General features: G+C 42.8%; 1 protein-coding gene across 1 annotated transcript in view; it reads right to left on the bottom strand.

Moving 5' to 3' along the window:
* CRIP3 (cysteine rich protein 3) overlaps positions 1-19,291 on the bottom strand; it is a 21,027-nt gene continuing 1,736 nt past the window's right edge. The window contains 12 exon segments of the mRNA XM_068559388.1: positions 1-272; positions 449-506; positions 605-699; positions 822-893; positions 1,686-1,817; positions 1,914-1,971; positions 2,386-2,480; positions 2,745-2,822; positions 2,825-2,952; positions 9,269-9,386; positions 16,097-16,240; positions 17,542-17,694. Of these exon segments, the coding sequence (XP_068415489.1) occupies positions 211-272; positions 449-506; positions 605-699; positions 822-893; positions 1,686-1,817; positions 1,914-1,971; positions 2,386-2,480; positions 2,745-2,822; positions 2,825-2,952; positions 9,269-9,330 (840 nt within the window). The 5' untranslated portion in view covers positions 9,331-9,386; positions 16,097-16,240; positions 17,542-17,694 and the 3' untranslated portion in view covers positions 1-210.

Raw genomic sequence — 19,291 nt, forward strand, 5'->3', positions numbered from 1 at the left:
GGTGGCCTGTGTTCCCTGACCAGATAGGAATGGGAAAGGGAGGAGTTGGCAGAGAAAGTCTAGACTCTGGTCTACCATGGAGCCTAGGCCCAGGCCGCCAGAATCCCACCTTCTCCTACCCTCATGGGACTAGAGAATTCTGTAGCTTCCATTGGACCATGGAGAGGATGATGGGAGGCCTGAGTTAGGGTGACCTCTGCTATGAGCATCTCATTTGGATTTTATCTCCACGGGGTCATAGATGTAGCAGCCCACATCACCAATGTTCACACCTGAGGGAGAGAGTCCCATCACCAAGGGCCTTGGGGCTGGGGAGGGTGCTGGGCTGAAGGCTGGAGGGAATTGGGAGGGGTCTGGGGTGTGTTTGACCACAGGGGAAGTTGTCCACACATCCCCACAGACCCACATGCCATACTTTAGGCCCATTGTCTGGGGTGGGGCTGCCCACCTTTGGGGCCAAACAGGTAGCCATAGCAGGGGATGTGGCAGTAGGGGACGCCGTCATGCTGGGACACAGAGAGAAAGAGAGACGTCTCAGCTTGGCTCTTTTCCCATCTCCAGCCTCCCTCCTCCCAGCATAATCACCCACCCCTGCCCTGCTCACCTCAGCGTGACTCCCAGCAGTCAGGGTCTTCCGGCACCGCTGGCACCTCAGACAGGGTCGGTGCCAATTTCTGCCCAAAGACATCACCTTCTCAGCTGGTGGGGGAGAGATGGTAGTTCAAGGGGCAGGGCAGGGAGACCCACTTGCCTTGTACCACCTCCCTACTCTTTGATGCCCATCCTGCACCCCCCTCTCCTAGCCTTCTGTTGTCACTTACCGAAATAGACGGGTTCCTTACAGCCGGGGCACAGCGAGGTCTCCCCAGTGAACGTCTTCATGTGGGGAGGGCCTTTAAGGGGAAGAGGCCCCCGCTAGGGCTGATCAGGTGGAGGCCAGGCCTAAACAGGGCCCATCAGCCCTGCCCTGCATATGGCACTGTCCTCTTCCAAAAGCCATGCATCCCAAGCCTCCCACCCACATGGACATGAGCCTGCCTTCCTCAGGCAGAGAGCTGAGTCCCCTCTGACTCCACTTCCTGCCCCATCCCTACCTGCAGGAGGGACCACCTGCTTCCTTCTCATCCTCCCAGGGGCTCAGGTGCCCACCAGCCCAACCCTGTCAGCAACTCAATCCTCAGGAAACCTGAGCTGATATAGGAGCTGGCCAGGGCAGGGGTGTCAGGTGTTGGGGAGCACAATGTCACTGCCCACTCCAGGGGATGGAGGAAGGAACAGGGAGAGGGGAGAAGTGGAAGAATGTAAGGGGCTGGCCCACCTCAATGACCCCTTACTCTAGGTCATTCCTTCCATGGCCCTGGCCTGGGAGGGGCCTGAGTTCCAGGCCAGCTTTGCCTCTGATTAGCTGTGTGACTGCACAAGGTCATTTGCCCTCTACAGACCTCAGTTTTCTCACCCGTAAAATGGGGGTGATAATGCCACCTGCCCGATTTACCTCTTACTCAGCAGCTGACATAAGGAAACATCAAAAAAGGGGCCACGGAGAAGAGAAGCCTTTGCCATGAACAAAGTTGTAGGAATGTGAAGCAAAGGACTAGGTGGGATACTGCCACCTGGTCCCCATCCCCTGTTCCATCCTGGGGAAGGGTCAGGAGGAGGAGTAGCTGGGGCTCAATGTCACTTACTTTTCTTGCCCTGGGGGAGGCCAGTCCTGGGCCTGGGGGGGCTGAACCTGCTGGGGCTAAGGGGAGTAGCACTGGCAGGGGTGGGGGTGGGGGATTTGTAGAGGTAGGAGCCCACACCACCAATGTTCACCCCTGCAGAGAGAAGAGGGGAGGTCAGGCTTGAGCCTCCAGCTCCCAGCCACACGGAGGGTTCTGCTGTCCCCTGGCCCCTTCCAGGCTGGTACTTACCCCTGGGTCCAAAGAGAGCCCCATAGCATGGCTTGTGGCAATACGGCCTTCCGTTGTGCTAGGCACAAGCAGAGGGAAGAGGACTGCTTAGGGCCCAAGGGGGCTCTCCTGTGCCCCACAGGCTTTTCCCCAGGACAGGCTGCCAGGTGTGTCTGTCTACTGGCCTGGGCTGCCGGGGCTGGGAGCAGTGAGGGGTGGGCTGGCATGCCAGAACTGCCATTGTGGTCAGGGAGACAGGGAAAGAGCAGGTCAGGAAGCAGTGCTGCTTCCCTCCCCCACCCGACGAAAGGCATGGGATCCACCAGCACAATTCAGGCTCCCCACATGCTGGCTGGTGTGGTGCCTATTGGGTAGGTGATCTTGGGAGTTGGCTGCTGAGGTTGCCTTTGGTGGGCCGATGGGGCTGAAACCAGGGGCTGGTGTCTCGGCGACAGTGACAGACACAAGGCTGTGCACCCTAGCCCGGCCTCACCTCTGCATGCCCTCCTGGGGACAGGACGCTGTGGCAGCGCTCACATTTCAGACAGAATGGGTGCCAGTTCTTGCCCAGGGAGCTCACCTTCTCTGCTGTGGGGGACAAGGTGCAACTGGGCAGAGCCAGGCCAAGCACAAGGCGCCCTCCTTTCCCCCCTGTTCCCCCCACACCGTGATTCCTAGAGACGATGGGGAGTGTCTCCGGGAGGCCAGTTCCATCCCGCCCGAGTGCTGTGCGCCCCACAGGTTTTCCGAAAAGGGGGCTGGGACCACACCGTCGCCAGCTCCTTGCGTCCTCATGGAGCCCAAAGGCTCTCACTCGCCCCGTCTTCTCCCCTTCCTCCGCCCAGGCCTCACCAAAGAAAACGGGTTGCTGGCAACGCGGACAGGTCCAGCTCATGGCTCCGCTCTGAGCAGCCGGCGCCGCACACTGTAGTCAAGTCCGCCGGGGTTCAGTTCCCGCCCCCTTCGCTGGCCCCTCCCATGGCTCAGCCTTGAGCCTCTTTGGGCTGAATCCGCTGCTGCTCGGCTCCCACTGGCCGCCAGAAATTTAGAACCACTCCACCTGGGGAACGCAGGCAACTTTGCTGTTACTTCCAAACACTGAAGACTCGGACCGGTGGACAGAAGAGAAGATCCTGAAGCTAGACTGGGAGGGGAGGGAGTAATGAAGACGCCTGGAAGGGTGGCTGGCACTAGTTCCTGGCTTGGTACAGAGAGGAAAACTGTTCAGAGTGTAGATGCCATGAAAACCTATTATTTCCCCAAAGCAAGGAGTTAGGCATTCTTTGAAATGGTTTCATTCCGCCTTCTCCGTGGCAGATGGTTAAGAGCAACGGAATCTGGAGCCCATCTCGGTTACTTACTCATTCTTTGGCTTCAAGCAAATTACTTAACCTCCCTCTGCCTCCGTTTTCTTATCTGTACAATGAGTAAAGTAATAAGTTTCTCCCTCATAGGACTGTGGTGAGAATTAGATAAGTTAATACTTGCAAAGTGCCCAAACAGCACGTGGCACCTAAATGCTATAAAAGCGGTAACTGTCATTATGATGGATCCCATAGTGAACCCAAGGCTCAATTTGGAAGCCCCCAAACGGGGTCTGCATACTATGGTTTGCTCATAAAATTATAATGCTTATTAAATTTAAAAGTATAATTCAGACACCAATTACATATTCCTAATTTGGTTTAAGATGTTTTAATATTTGTTAAAAGTAGCTCAGCAATGCTTCAAAGGACACTTCAAGAAACATAAACCCACAGAATGAAAGAAAATATTTGCAAACATATATCTGATAAGGGTCTAGTAATCAGAATATATAAAGGATTTTTACAACTCAACAATAAAAAGACAACCCAATTAAAAAATGGGAAAAGAATTTGAATAGAGATTTTTCCAAAGAAGATATACAAAGGTCAACAAACACATGAAAAGATGCTCAGCATCATTTGTCATTAGGGAAATGAAAATCAGTAACACAATGAGGTAATATTATACACCTACTAGAATGGCTATAATAAATAAAGATGAGTGTTAGTGAGGATGTGGCAAAATTGGATCCCTCATACAATGCTGATGGGAATGTAAAATGTGTAGCCCTTCGAAAAATAGTCTGGCAATTCCTCAAAAAGTTAAAACTTAGAGTTACCATATGACCAAGCAGTTGCACTCCTGGGTGCAACTGCCCACACACACACAAAAAGCGTATGTCCACACAAAAACTTGAACATGAATGTTCATAGTATTGCTATTCACAACAGCCAAAAGATGGAAAAACCCAAAGCCCATCAACTGATGAATGGATAAACAAAATGCGGTCTATCTATGATAACATATTATTTGGCCATGAAAAGGAATGAAGTACTGATGCATGCTACAACATGAATGGACCATAAAAACATTACATTAAGTGAAAGAAGCCGGACACCTAACACCACATATTGTATGATTCCATGTATATGAAATGTCCAAAAAAGGGAAATCCATAATGACAGAAAGTAGATTAGTGGTTGCTACCGGTTTAGGGGAGGGACAATTGGGAGTATCTACTAATGAGGACTAAGTCTCCTTACAGGAGAAATAAAAATGATCTGGCATTAGTGGTGGTATTTGCACAACCTTGTGAATATACTAAAAATCAAAGATTTGTACACTTTAAAAGGGTGAAATTTATGGTATGTGGATAATGTCTTAATAATTATGCCTGAAGGGAACTACTTTTTTTTTAAAAAGGTAGCTCAGTGGACTTCCCTGGTGGTCCAGTGGTTAAGACTCCGCACTTCCAATGCAGGGGCCATCAGTTTGATCCCTGGTCAGGGAAGTTCCTCATGCTGTGAGGTGTGGCCCCCCCGCCCCCCAAAATAAAAAAATGACAACAAAAAAAGGTAGCTCAGCAAATGAGGGGCAGAAGAGAGGCCTGATTACTTTGTGCCAGGGCCCCAGCAGAGGAGACAATCCCTCGATGAAGTATCATGGTGAAATGAAGAGTTTTCCGGGAATAAGTTCCTGTGTTTTGTCAAGTCAGTTCAGAAATGGCTGAATGGGGCGTGTGTACTAAACCCATCATTGGGTTGCAGCGCTGTGCCCTGCTAGGTGAAAGGAGTCCTATTTGTGTCTTAGGAGTTGGAGACCCTCTCTGGACTTCAATCCCCTCAGATGGGCAATAGGGATGGGACTGGTGTCTCTGAACTTCTGCTTAACACTCCTGTTTCCTCACTTGTCTCCATGAGTACTTTTTGCTTCTAACAACACTTGCTTTATCCTCCTTGATGACTTCTGAAGGTGGAAGGCTTGCACATTGTGAAATGTACTTTTCTACACTTTCTCATTATTTGTTTCTTGTTTTGGGGAACATTTCAAGATCCTTAGTTTTTAACTGTTTCTGGAAGGGATTCTTCTTTAACAAACTTGAAAAGTACTAGTTTTAGTCTCCACTGATATTTTACTCTCGTGTTTCTGCCTCTCATGTGTTTCTTCTTCAAGAAGGCAGCTCAAGTTTCACTGCCTTTTGCTCTCTAAGTCTCACATGAAGAAGGTCCACATTAGGAGGTTGGGAGGACTTCATTGTTGTATTTATTCTTGGACATGCTGCCTCCTTTAGGAAGGCTAACTTCATCTGTCCAAGGATCTAGCCTCAGAATTTCCAGGCCACATCAAATAATCCTTTTCTAAGGTTCCCCACCTCTTTCTGCATTCGAGCGCCTTGTGCCCATGCCTCAGCCTCCTAGTTGGGTCATCTTTACCTTGGCATCCAGCACAGGGCCCCATATAAAGAAACAAGCACTGAAGTGCTTTACTCCTCTCCATCTTCTGTGGCCTTCCGATATTGCATGGCCACAACAAACACACTATGCCTCATCTTTTCTATTTCAGTGCTTATGAAAGACTAGTTGAGGCCCCTCCTTTTCAAATATTTGCCATCCATTTACAGGTACAACAAATCACAGTATTCCACTCTTCTTCCTTGCCTGGCTTCCATTATTCTGACTCTAACCCAAGAGTCTTCGTAAAGAATGTTAAGAGGGAGAATTAACATCTCTTGTAGGAATGCGTTTGCAGTCACTAACAGTGGCTGTTTTGAATACTTTGTGTGACTAAAACCTCTAAAATGATGTTTTAACAAATACCACAAATGGATAAGTCCAGTTGAGTTGTAAGTATTGCCTACTCAGTTGAGAGGGTGTAGTTTATATTATCTCTTATAAGAGGCAGACCCCTCTTTCATAAAGATAACTATTCCCTTGGTGCCCCGCCCCACTTTTTTCCTGCACAGACCTCTGTCACAGTATCTGTAATGTTGTGTTACACTTATTTACTTTTCTAACTTTCTTCAGTTGACAGGATTGATTGAGACTTACTTATCTGTGTATCTATAGTATCAAGTATAGTGGGGGTGCTCAGTAAATGATAGTTACTACTACTACTACTATTATTAAAATCTTCCACTAACACTCTTCATGTTTTTATTGTCAGGTACACGTTTTAGATTGTTGTATTTTCTTGATGAATTGACCCTTTTATTGTTGTTGTTAGGCTGAAGAAACAAGCTTTTCAACTCTAGGTGAGTGGTAGTGGGAGATAATGACCTTAAACACCTGGAGGACTGTCACATGGAAGAGGCATTAGGGGTACTACCGAGACCCTTGGATAGAAGTCATAGGGAAGCAGATTTGGATTCAGTCCACAAAAAGAACCTTCTAATAGAGCCAAATATGCAGTGACTGCTTCAGAAAGTAGTGAGCTTCCTGTCTCTGGATGTTATAAGTAATGCTGGAGAACAAACCAACTAACTGTCATTGTTGCAGAAGGAATGCAAGCATCATATGCAGACAGATCTTTAAGGTTTCTTCACAATTTGACGATGTGTTATTTTGTGATTCCACTCCCCAAGAGAGTTTGAAATCTGTGTTAGCAAGAGAGCATTGCTAAAATAGTGACAGCTACCACCTATGGAATGCCAGTCGTAGGCGTTATACTTATTATTTCTGATCCTACAAAACCTGATGAGGGATTTAAACATTACATTACCAACTGTACAGAAAAGGAAAGTGGCTTGGAGAAGTTAAGAAATGGTTCAACACCATACAGACCCTCATGCGTTGTGACTCTTGAACTCATACTTTTTCTACTTGATGCTCCTAAGCATGGTTTCTGCTAAGCTACCCACGTGTTTCAGTCTGAAAGGATACTACTCTTGTCTGTACAGCATCTCTGTACCTAATTGATAAGAAGGCCTATCCAGGTAAATAATGGGTTGAGATACAAGAGGCAGGGAAATGTCATTAAAACTTTTCCATGGCTTCTCGGTACTCTCAAGATAAAGTTTTTAACTTGGCTCTAGGACCCTCCACCTTTCCAGTCTTCTAAGCCATTTCGCCTGTTGCCTCAACCTCTGTAATTACAGTAAATGAGCTTCTTAAATCTGCCAAGTTCTTTCCTGCCTCGGGGCCTTTGCAAATGCTATCTTTTTTCTGGGAACTTGCTTCTCCAATATCTTCACCTCACTAATTCTGCTCCCCCCCATCACCTATTCAATACCAGGCTATCGGCCCCAGGCACTCCCTCCTATAGCATCTTGTGCTGGGGGTAAAGGGGGTACAATCTATGACAGCTGTGTTTTCCCTGCCTGAGTGCTGAACCAAACGAGGGAAAAAGTCAAATGGAGACCCCATGATAAAAGCTGAGTTTGTAGCTTAGTGGGAGGGTAAAATAGGTCTGCCAACTTCCCACCCACCTCCCCCGCCACATTCTAGGCTTTGTCTACCTCATTACTCTGTGAGCCCTATGAGGGCAGGGACCAGGACTGTTCTGCCAACCACTGCATATGCTTCCAATGCCTTGCTCAATCTCTAGCACATGATGCTCAATAAAAATTTGTTGGTGAATGAATGTTAAATGTTGCACACAAGTCTCCCTCAAGTGTGAGTAGATGAGGACCAGTGGGAGAGATGTGCGATTACGAGTGGACTGGTAGGGGTTGAGAGTTTGGTTATAACAAAAGCCCTGGAGCAAGGGGAGCTCATTTGTCTAGGAGTAGACTCAGGAGTTTGTTTCTTAATATACATGAGGATCAGCATGTATGATGTAAAATGGAATATGATTTAAACTGATCCTGATTATAAATACTAGGAGACTAATACAGTAAAAAGAACTGAAAATTTGCTTTGGCAGCAAATCAGTCCCACTAATTACAGTCATTCACAAGAACTTACTAATTAAGCCTAATTAGCATGTAGCACAATTATACCTATCATTAAATATATGGCAAAAGAGAGAATGAGGGAAAAGTGTTGTGTAAACTGTAAAGCACCTTACAAATATGGCTGCTATCATGTGTCAGGTTGGCACTGCAGTGAGTTTTGATTATAACTATAAATTCCACTCATTTTATACCTTTGTAGACTTGTTCAAGTACATGGCCATATGCTTGTCACTTTTAGGCATTACCAAAATTTGTATCTACGGATGACTCTTTTAAAAGGTTTCACTCAGTTCTGTATGTTAATGAAAAATCAGTCTTACCTCTTTATCGTTGTGTTTCTCAACCTTTATTACCCATAACCCTTGTGCTTTCTCACTCCATGTTTTGAATATCCCCTACAACTAGAAAGTTTTACTTTCTATAGTTTATGAACAAAAAATAAAAACAAAAAATAAAAATAGAAACATACACACAAAACAAAAACAGACTGAAATGCTTTCTTAAAATACACTAATCCTCCCACCTGTAGATAATTGCTGCTGTATAATCACACATTATTTATGGCTCTTGCAAGAGTCTGTCCGATTTTTCCCTTGTTTCCCAGCATCAACTTGCCATCATATGAACCTGTTGAGAGCACTCTGTATTAGCTACTTGCGGTTAGCTGCTTAGGGCTATTGAGTGAGCTACATTTTGTGATTCAGTGCCATCAGCTGGACTAATTCAGAATCAAGACTGCTGGAAAGGACTTCTTGACCCTTCACCATGTCTGCCTTCAACCTATGCTTGTGAAGAAATCAACAACAGCTTTAAATGATGATTTTCCATGCAAAGATGTATTTGGCCTCTCAAGTATCACTTGGGAATGCGTATTTCATCTGAAAGTATATTTTAGAAAATGACCTCCAACTAATTTGCAGCATGAAAAATGTATCCATATTCTGGAAACTGAGAGAAGAATAAGAGTGAAACTTGGTGGGCAGCTTACTTATAAATCTGATAGATGGTGACAGTGCTCCTTGGTGGAAACTACCAGCAACTTCCTCATCTTCTTACTAAGGTCTGGGGGGTATTTTTTTTTTTACAACATACAAGAATAGTCCTTCCATGTCACGAGACTATGTAATAAGACTAAAACTGTTTAATCTTATGAATTCAGACAAATGCAAATGCTTACCTTTTTATAGAGGAGTCTTTCAGTTCCTCTATGAAGCTCAAGGTCACAGAATCAGGAGCCATGTTCTAGCCTCTTCCCAACTCCAAAATGATTGGGCTTTTTCTCTTCTTCTCCTGAGCTTTTGAAACAGGTAGAACTGTAAGATCTTTATTTCTAATCTCTTACTACCCCATACCCTCACCACCAAAAAAAAGGTAGCAATTACTAGTATCTTAGTGGGGATAAGAACCTGAGCACCATCTTCTGATAAAAAGCCACAGGGCTTCCCTGGTGGCGCAGTGGTTGAGAATCTGCCTGCTAATGCAGGCGACACGGGTTCGAGCCCTGGGCTGGGAAGATCCCACATGCCGCAGAGCAGCTGGGCCCGCGAGCCACAACTACTGAGCCTGTGCGTCTGGAGCCTGTGCTCCGCAACAAGAGAGGCCGCGATAGTGAGAGGCCCGTGCACCGCGATGAAGAGTGGCCCCCGCTTGCCACAACTAGAGAAAGCCCTCGCACAGAAATGAAGACCCAACACAGCCAAAAATAAATAAATAAATTTTAAAAATAAAATAAATAAAATAACAAATGTTCAAGTACAGTTGGTGTCTAAAAAAAAAAAAAAAGCCACAAAGAGGGAAGGCTACAAACAAAGAAGGCACTGAATCTTCGCAGCTCTATAGGGGACATTTTATTTTCTACTTAGAAGCATTTCCTTTGGAGAACTTCATCTTCCCCCACTGCACATTAATTCAACTTAGTCTAGATTCCTCATTAGGGTAGACCCTGTCTTCCCAGGGTGAGCTTATGACCAGGGCCTGGTCTGGACACTTCATCCACCTGGCCACAGTAATTGTTCAGAGATAGAAATGTGGCCCAAGTCACACTAATCAACATCCTCCCTGAGATTTTTTTGGTGCTATAAGGAAAGATACACCTCATTTTCTAGACAGAGGCCTATAAGAACCATGGCAGCTTGAGACTGCAGGGGCTAACTTGCACCTGAGTGGAGAGAAAATAAGAAGTTAAGCAGAGCTGAGGAAATGGGGAACAAAGAGTCCTGATGACATCTCTGACCTCCTGGATCTAATTCTGACTCGGTTTCCCAATTACCAAACCACAAATTACCACCTATTCATTTTTTTTCTTAAGCTTGTTTGAGTTTAGTTTCTGTTACAACCTAAAGAGTCCTAATTAATATGTACCTTTATACAGAGAGAAGTGCTTCTTCTTGTGTTTAAGAATTACATCGTGTTGTGTAAAGTTCTGAAACTGTAGTTTTTTTTTTTTTAAAGCAAGTTTCTTTTTCTTTTTTTAATTTTTATTTATTTATTTATTTATGGTTGTGTTGGGTCTTCGTTTCTGTGCGAGGGCTTTCTCTGGTTGCGGCAAGTGGGGACCACTCTTCATCGCGGTGCATGGGCCTCTCACTATCGCGGCCTCTCTTGTTGTGGAGCACAGGCTCCAGACGCACAGGCTCAGTAGTTGTGGCTCGCGGGCCCAGCTGCTCTGCGGCATGTGGGATCTTCCCAGCCCAGGGCTCGAACCCGTGTCCCCTGCATTGGCAGGCAGATTCTCAACCACTGCACCACCAGGGAAGCCCTGTAGATAGTTTTATACACACATTTTCTTAATGCATGATTTTCAGGATAACCTTGTAAGAAAAAGACTAGAAAATAATATGTAAGAAATGGATCTTAGACAAGTAATCCAATCAAAAATGGGCAAAGGATTTGGACAGTTCTCCAAAGAAGATACACAAATGGCCAATAAGCACATGAAGAGATGCTTGACATCATTAGTCATTAAAGAAATGCAAATCAAAACCATAAGGAGATACCACTTCATACCCACTAGGATGGCTATAATTAAAAAAGAAAAACAGAAAATAACAAGTGTTGGAAAGATGTGGAAAAAATGAAACCCTCACATTTCTGGTAGGAATATAAAGTGGTACAGCTGCTGTGGAAAACAGTTTGTTTGACAGTTCCTCAAAAAGTAACATATTGTAATGTCACAGAAATGGCACAGCAGAGATCTCCAAGAATCAGTTCCTCCACTGAGGCTATCATTAAGCTGGCAAAAACTGACAGAATCAACTTTTTCAGAACTCTGGAATCTAATAAAACACTTACAATGGAGTCCAACCAGTGGTGTGCTTAATGAAAAAAGCAGCTGCAAAATTTCAGTAACAAAGCATTGTAGCATTTTTGCTTACCCATCTAACATCCCCCATTCTGCAGCTTGGAGGTGGCCATTGGGACAGCAGCCCATATTCCTGGTGTGGCTTGCGGGTGCCAGGGGAAGATAATATGCACCTTGTTCTCAAAAGATTGTAGCTGTGAATCTTGCCCTGTCTAGTGGTTCCCCAAGGAATCTGTGCTGAGGCTGACCTTGTTTTGCCCCCCTCAAGCTGGAGCAGCTTTCAAAGCATCCATTGAAAGCATTTAAAGACATATACTACCAGTGGCTGCATAGATAAAGAAACAGCGAATGGAACAAGCAGCAGACGGATCTAAAAGTCTGGAAAGGAGGAGTCTGAGGAGGAAGATACATGGGGAAATAAGAACTCTGAAGGGCTACCATGTGTATGGGGAAATCCAGCATGTAAAGTATATGCCCAGAGACAGATGAGAGTTCATAAAAGACCTGAGAGGACCCTAGGCTTGCACCTTTGGCTGAACTTTGGGTTCCATGCAGCCAGGAGGTGAAGGCTAAGGCAGAGTTTTAGGCAGACTGGCTTAGCATTGAAGTGGTACCCCAGGTCAGTGTCTGCAAAGACCAAAAGAAGTGGGTTTTTTGTCTGTTTGTTTTTGTTCATTTTTTCACTCCAGGCATTTAAGGAAATCTCTGTCAGGTAACTGACTGCTGAGATACTGGAACAGAGATTTAAGGACCAAACACAAGCATACAGTCTTAGCAAAAATAGTTTGGAAAAGTCAGTAAACAAATGATGACTACAGACTTCAATAATCAACAACAGCAAAACTTGGGAGGGGGATCTGACTCCCAGATTGACACATCATAATATCCAAAATGTCCAGTTTTAACCAAAAACTCACAAGGTATAAAAAGAATAAAGTATGGTTCATTCACAGGAAAAAAGTTTATAGAAACCATCACCAAGGAAGCCCAGACACTGGACTTATTAGACAAATATTTTAAATCAAATATTGACATAATTGAAGAGGAAATAGACAGTTCTACGATAACAGTTGGAGATTCCAGTACTCCAATAATGAATAGAACATCTAGACAGAAGTTCACTAAGGAAATACACGACTTGAACAATTCTAAATTAACTAGATCTAACAGACATACAGGATACTTTACCCCAAAACAGCAGAATACACAATCTTCTTAAGCTCACATAAAACATTCTCCAGGATAGATCATATGTTAGGCCACAAAGCAAGTCTCAATACATTTAAAAAGATTAAAATCATACAAAGGATCGTCTCCAACCACAATGGAATAAAGCTAAAAATCAATAATAACAGGAGGAAAACTGGAAAATTCACAAAATGTGGAAATTAAACAACACACTCTTAAAGAACCAATGGGTCAAAGAAAGATTCAAAAGAGAAATTATAAAATACTTTGAGATGCGTGAAAATAAAAACACAACATATCAAAATGTATGGGGTGCAGTGAAAACAGTGCTCAGAGGGAAACTATAGCTGTAAACATTTTTAAAAAGAAGATCTCAAATCATCAACCTAACTTTTACACCTTGAGGAACTAGAAAAAAAAGGAGCCAACAAAAGCAAGTGAAAAGACAACCTACAGAATGGGAGAAAATATTTGAAAATATCTGGTAAAGATCTAGTATCCAGAATATATAAAGAATTCTTACAATTCTACAACAAAAAGGCAAACAACCCAATTAAAAAATGGAAAAGGACTTCACTAGACATTTTTCCAAAAAAGATATAAAATGGCCAAAAAGCATATGAAGAGATGCTCAATATCATTAGTCATCAGAAAAATGTAAATCAAAACCACAATGAAATATTGGGATGGTTATAATATATGAAAAAGGAAATTAAGTGTTATGAATATGGAGAAACTGGAACCATCATACATTTTACTGGAAGGGATGTAAAATGATTCTGGTGCTGTGGAAAACAGTTTGGTGGTTCCTCAAAATGTTAAACATAGAATAACCATATGACCCAGAAATTCCACTTCTAGGTATATACTGAAAAGAACTGAAAACAAGTACTCAAACAAATACTTATGCATGAATGTTCACAGCATACTATGCACAATAGCCAAAAGGTGGAAACAACCCAGATGTCTATCAATGAATTAATGGATAAATAAATTGTGGTATACACAGACAATGGAACATTATTTAGCCAGAAAAAGTAATGGAATACCTATACTTGCTATAGCATGGATGAACCTCAGAAACGTTCTTCTAAGTGAAAGAAGACAGATAGAAAAGGTCACTGATTGTATGACTCCATTTATATGAAATATCCAGAATATGTAAATCCATAGAGACAGAAGGAAGATTGGTGATTGCCAGGGCCTGTGCGGAGGTAGGAATGGGAACTAACTGCATAAGGGACACAGGGTTTTACTTTGTGGTGGTGAAAATGTTTTAGAACTAGACAAAGGTTCCAGTGGCACAACACTGTGAATGTACTAAATGCCACTGAATTGTTCACTTTAAAGTGGCTAACTTTATGTTATGTGAATTTCAGTTCCATAAAACAAAAACAAAAAGCACCTGAGATAGCAGTTATATTTCAGGAAAGTAGTGACTGCAAGAGAACAGGAGAGGGGCTTCAGGGGTGTTGGTCACATTCCATTTTTTGATTTGGGTGTTGGTTACCCGAAGTGTTACACAAACTGTTCACTTTGTGAAAAGTATTGAGCTTAACACTTGTGTGTACTTTTGTTTTGTTATATGTACCTTATACTTTAATACAAAATTATATTTTTAAAAAAGTTAGAGTTGTCATGACCCAGTACATACCCAAGAGAATTGAAAAGTATGTCCACACAAATACTTGTACACAAATGTTCACAGCAGCATAATAGCAAAAAAGTGGAAATAATACAAATGTTTACCAACCAATGGATAAACAAAATATGTTTATATCTATACAGTGGAATATTATTCAACTATAAACAATGAAGTACTGATACATGGTACAACATGGATGAATCTTAAAAATGTTAAGTGAAGGAAGCCAAACACAAAAGACCACATATTATATGACTCCAGAATTGTCCAGAATAGGTAAATTCATAGAGACAGAAAGCAGACTGATGATTGCTGGTGGCTTTGGGGTAATTGGGAATGTCTGCTAATTGGTATGTGTTTTTTAAGTGGGGTGATGGAAATATTCTGGAATTAGATAACAGTGATTGTTGTACAATCTTCAACACAATCTTCTTGTACACACTTTAAAATGATGAATCTTATGTGAAATTTAATGTTATATGAATTATGTTTCAATAAAAAAGTAGATTTTAAATATTTAATCATTCGTAATGTATGTGAACTCTAGCATATCAACTTTTAAAAGTCCAAAGGGAAAAATATTATTCTAAAAAATGTTTCCTTTCCCTCTGCCCATGCCCTAGATCAGCACATCTCAAAGGTGGACTCCAGACATTACTGAAGAAGGGAGGTGTAAGCAGCAAACCAGGGGCTGGTAGGTAGGTGAGTCACATTTAGGAATAAAAGCTGTGACCAACACCCTTGATTGTCCCTGAGCAGAGGAATGTGGTAGCTGATGAGAAACAGATCTTGGACTGGAGCAAGGGAGAGAAAGTAGTGGTGACAAAGTGTTGGCAGCCCTGGCACCAGGCTGCTTTCCATTGCTTCATCCACAGGGTCATGCCTGAGGAATGAGTAGTCATTAACTGATATAAGCTCAGCAAAAAGAGGCCCTGAGATACTTTTTACCCCTTACTTCTTCCTTCTTATTCTATTGATGGCTTTGGTTGTATATTATGCAGTTCTTTATATTTATAGTGTTACGAGTAGTCCCAAAAGTTACCCAAACCACAGATTTATTTGGGCAGTAAAGCAGACCTCCAGGACTCTAGAAGTGCCAGCATTTACAAATCAGAAATAAAACTAGGTTAACAGTTTTAAGGGTAAATTTGGAGTTGGGGCAGCTCAGATTTAAATAAATCTCAGAGTTTAAAGGACTTAAATGTCAGGTTCTCATCCTCACTGTGTTCCTGAGCCCAGTTCCAAAGCACAAAAGGGCATAAAAGAAGCACCTACTGGCTTTTTAGATGAACAGAGAGTAAGGTGTTTCCTTAGTATTTTGAAATGCTTGCCTGTTTCTGTGTACCAAAAGTTCTGCTGTGTGTAGAAGAGGTAGTAAGACTGAATGGAAACTTCAAGACAGCTGTCTTGAAGTCTGAAATCCCAGGATTTTTCAAACACATCCTTTGTGATTGTCCCCCCTTCCTTGAGACTCCTTTGTCTTATATTCCACTCCTCTAAGGACATACCCAATTTTTACCTTGATTCTTGTATGGACCAGGAAGGAAGGCTAAAGCCGAGATAGGAGATGTTCTACTTGCTGGGAGCATTGGGCCCAGGGCCCAGGAGGGATGAGAAGATCTGAATTCCACAGCTTTAACGTAAGTATCGTGGCACAAAATGAGAGATGGAAGTTAGGAGATAATTTGAGATGAGTAGTGGAAAGTTTAAAATACACACCTATGCCTATCCTCATCTTGTTCCTCCTCTACCGGTACAAAGATATAGACATACATAAATAACATATTTGCTCACCCAACTCACCATTTCCTGGAAGCTAAAATAACAGGGCCTTCTCCATAACCCATTCCTGCCCCAGCAACCATACCCACCTTCTGGAGTCAGACCCTAGAGGTGACTGCCCATTGGCCCCAAGGGCGCTCATCGTTTCTGTAGCTTCTATCCCTGCCTCCCTGGGGCAAAAATGTCTTCTGCAGTCCTTCCTTCTAGAAATATGAAGACTTCTGCAATTGCTCCTGAAAAGTAAGGAAGATAGGTGGGTTAGAGTCGGTAAATGTCATCATAATCATCCTTATGTAGGTATACCGGCTATGGGAGGGCTGGATTGAACTTTAGGAGGGGCAAAGTATCGGAGAGAAGATGAAAGAAAACAGTACCAGAATATGGCTGATTTAATTTTTTTTGCTATCTTCCTCTACCGTAATGTAACTCTGTCTCTATTTTTTTGGCCACGCTGTGTGGCATGCAGGATCCTAGTTCCCCAACCAGGGATAGAACCCCTACCCCCTGAAGTGGAAGCGTGGAGTCCTAACCACTGGACCGCCAGGGAAGTCCCTCTGTCTCTTTTTTTACTCGGCTCTTTCACTTCTCTTAAACATGCTCATTTCCCTTGTTTTCTACAAAACACTTTTCTTGCCTGATGCTCCATGAGTGGAAGGAATAAAAGCCTGTAAAGCTTTCAATCAATACATCTAGATACGAGTTATCTTCTGTCCTTCTGCATGCAACAAAGACTTTGTGGTATCTGTTGTGTACCTGCATTAAAGTAAGCTTTGTGAAGACAGGTATCTTGATTTATATAATGTCCAAGTGCTTGTACAGCATGAATGGAAATGCATAACCAGCTCCACGGAGGTAGGAGCTAGAGAAAGGGAAGAGGAGGAGAGGAAGATGAGTGGTATTCTTGAATGTATGTAACCCAGCCTTGATGGGAGTAGAGGAATTTAGGAAATCTTGAGGGAAAAGCAGCAAGACCTATTTGTAATAATGGAAAACTGATGTGAGGAATGGAGACAGAGATGCGCTGAGTGGGAAGAGACACAACTTTAAAAAAAACCACTTTTTTAATACATAAAAGTATACAGAAGAGAAAAAAAACCTGGTCTGTAATTCCACATCACCAGACAACCCCTACTGACATAAAAATTTCCTATATGTGTGTGTACATATTTTATGTGTATAAAATATTTGTATTTTATATAAAATGCATTTTCATAGTCTGAATATTCAAACAAAAAAGATAAAAAATAAAGAGTGAAAGCATCATTCCTGCCTCTTCCAAAGGCAACTTTTTTTGGTTAATTTTTTGGTTTCCTTCCAGAAATAAAACTGATGGCTTGATTTACAGTTTTGATGACATGATGAGGATGCTGGGCCATGAAAAGTTGAATTACTCCTTCACCTACATCAGAGGGATTTGGGGTTTAATTTACTTCAACATGCCTGTGAAATCTGGCTGGAAGGAGAAAGGGAGCCATCTGAAAATCAGAGTCCCCAAAGCCTTTTATTGCTAACTCTAAAGTCAGTGTACCCTTACCCTTCCTATCCTGTTTTTCTTCTAGGAGCTTCAGGGGCAATGTGTCCCCCTCCTGGCCTGGCACCACTATTCCAGAATGCTGTTGAAATGAAGGGGCCACGGGCAGCCTTGATATGCACTCACTGCTATAGACAGTGCCTTGTAGACAAAGATCTAGGACAGAAGCAAGAGGACAGTTGTCTTCTGCAGTATTAAGCACCCAGCAAACACAATCATCAATTTACAGCTTTTACGCACTTATAAATTGCTAAGTATTCACAGTTAATTTAAAAAATAGCTACTATTACCACACTGATTCTTTTAATGAATTTTTATTGAGCACTCTTAATGTGCCAGGCAACTGTGCACTGTGAATACAATGATGAAAAAACAGTAAGCAAAGACAGACTTCCTGCTTTCGAGAGTTTATAATCTAGTTGGGGGGGATGGGTGGGAAGGAGGCACATATTAATCAAAGAAACACATAAATGTAAAAGTACAACCACATTAAGTTCTACAATGAAAATGCACATGGTCCTTTGAAAGTGTATAAGGGTTTTTTGGTTAAAAATTACAGACATTATTGTAAAATTAAACTCTAAAAGAAGAAATGTGCTCACAATCCCAAACTATTTTCATTTGTCCATGTTCTCACAGAATTGCCAATGAATGAAGACCTTGCTTAGGTTCTCATCCTGGGCTTGGTAGGTAAGCTTTGTGAAAGTGAGAACCAGGGCTTTGGAATATGTATTTTCTAAAACCCCCACCTCACTTAGTTCCATAATTTATAGGCTGTCTCCTCCATGATCCCACCTCCAGCTTTTTTTTTTTTTTTATAACACACTTAATGTCCCTACTGGATTCCTGTATCCCATACATCCAAACCCCCCATTCCCACTTCCCCATTCTTTTTCAGTCCCTTAACCTGGCAGTCTGATAAATGGACATATGCTCTGGCATGCTTTACTACCAAAACATTAGCTAACTTCTTGACTTGTTTTAGAGAGATGAAGTGGCATAGTGTAAAATGGGTATACTTAGCAGAAAGGTCACTAAGAGTATTATGTGTCCTGAAGCTAGCTGTGAAGAAAGAGGTTTATAAAGCAAGAGGCCTCCATTCACAAAGCCAAGGGGAAGTTTTAGGGGGTTACCTACATAACTTAGGTAAAACTTGGTGTTTGCCCCAATTTAAAACTAACTGCTGATCACCTGTTCTCACAATTGAGGGAGTCAAATAAAAACTGCTTCTGATGTTTGCAGAAATTTAAACCATAGTTATATGACACCATAGGCCACATGTGAAGATTAGGGCCCACTCTTTGCATGTGCCTTTGTCTCCTAAGACGAAAATTTATTCAGCACTGTGATAGTACTGAATAAAAAGAAACAGGCCCTACCTCTAGGCGCTGGCAACTGGATTAGAGTTCTGCCCTTCCTTTCACATGGCTTCTCTAGATAGGCTCCAAAACCTGATCCCACTGATCAAAGAGGAAGCTAGCAACACTTCCCGCCCAAACTACAGAATCCTAAAAGCTCTCCCTCTGCTGGTTCAAGGCAAATATGAAGAACACTGTTGCTTCAACTCTTAGAAGTGGGCATTATTCTAGAAAAAGCCTAAGATTGGTAGGTACCTTTGAGTTATCAAGAGAGTACAAGAGGAGTTGCTCTAAGTACTCCAGCCCCAGTTACTTGAATTAGTTCTGCCCTTCCTAGATTTTGCCTCTTTTCCCTTCTCCACCCTTCTCAAGTGGCCCTCTCCTAACCTAGAGAC

This window comes from Eschrichtius robustus, chromosome 12, assembly GCF_028021215.1.
Source record: "Eschrichtius robustus isolate mEscRob2 chromosome 12, mEscRob2.pri, whole genome shotgun sequence".
In the NCBI taxonomy this organism is placed as follows: Eukaryota; Metazoa; Chordata; class Mammalia; order Artiodactyla; family Eschrichtiidae; genus Eschrichtius; species Eschrichtius robustus.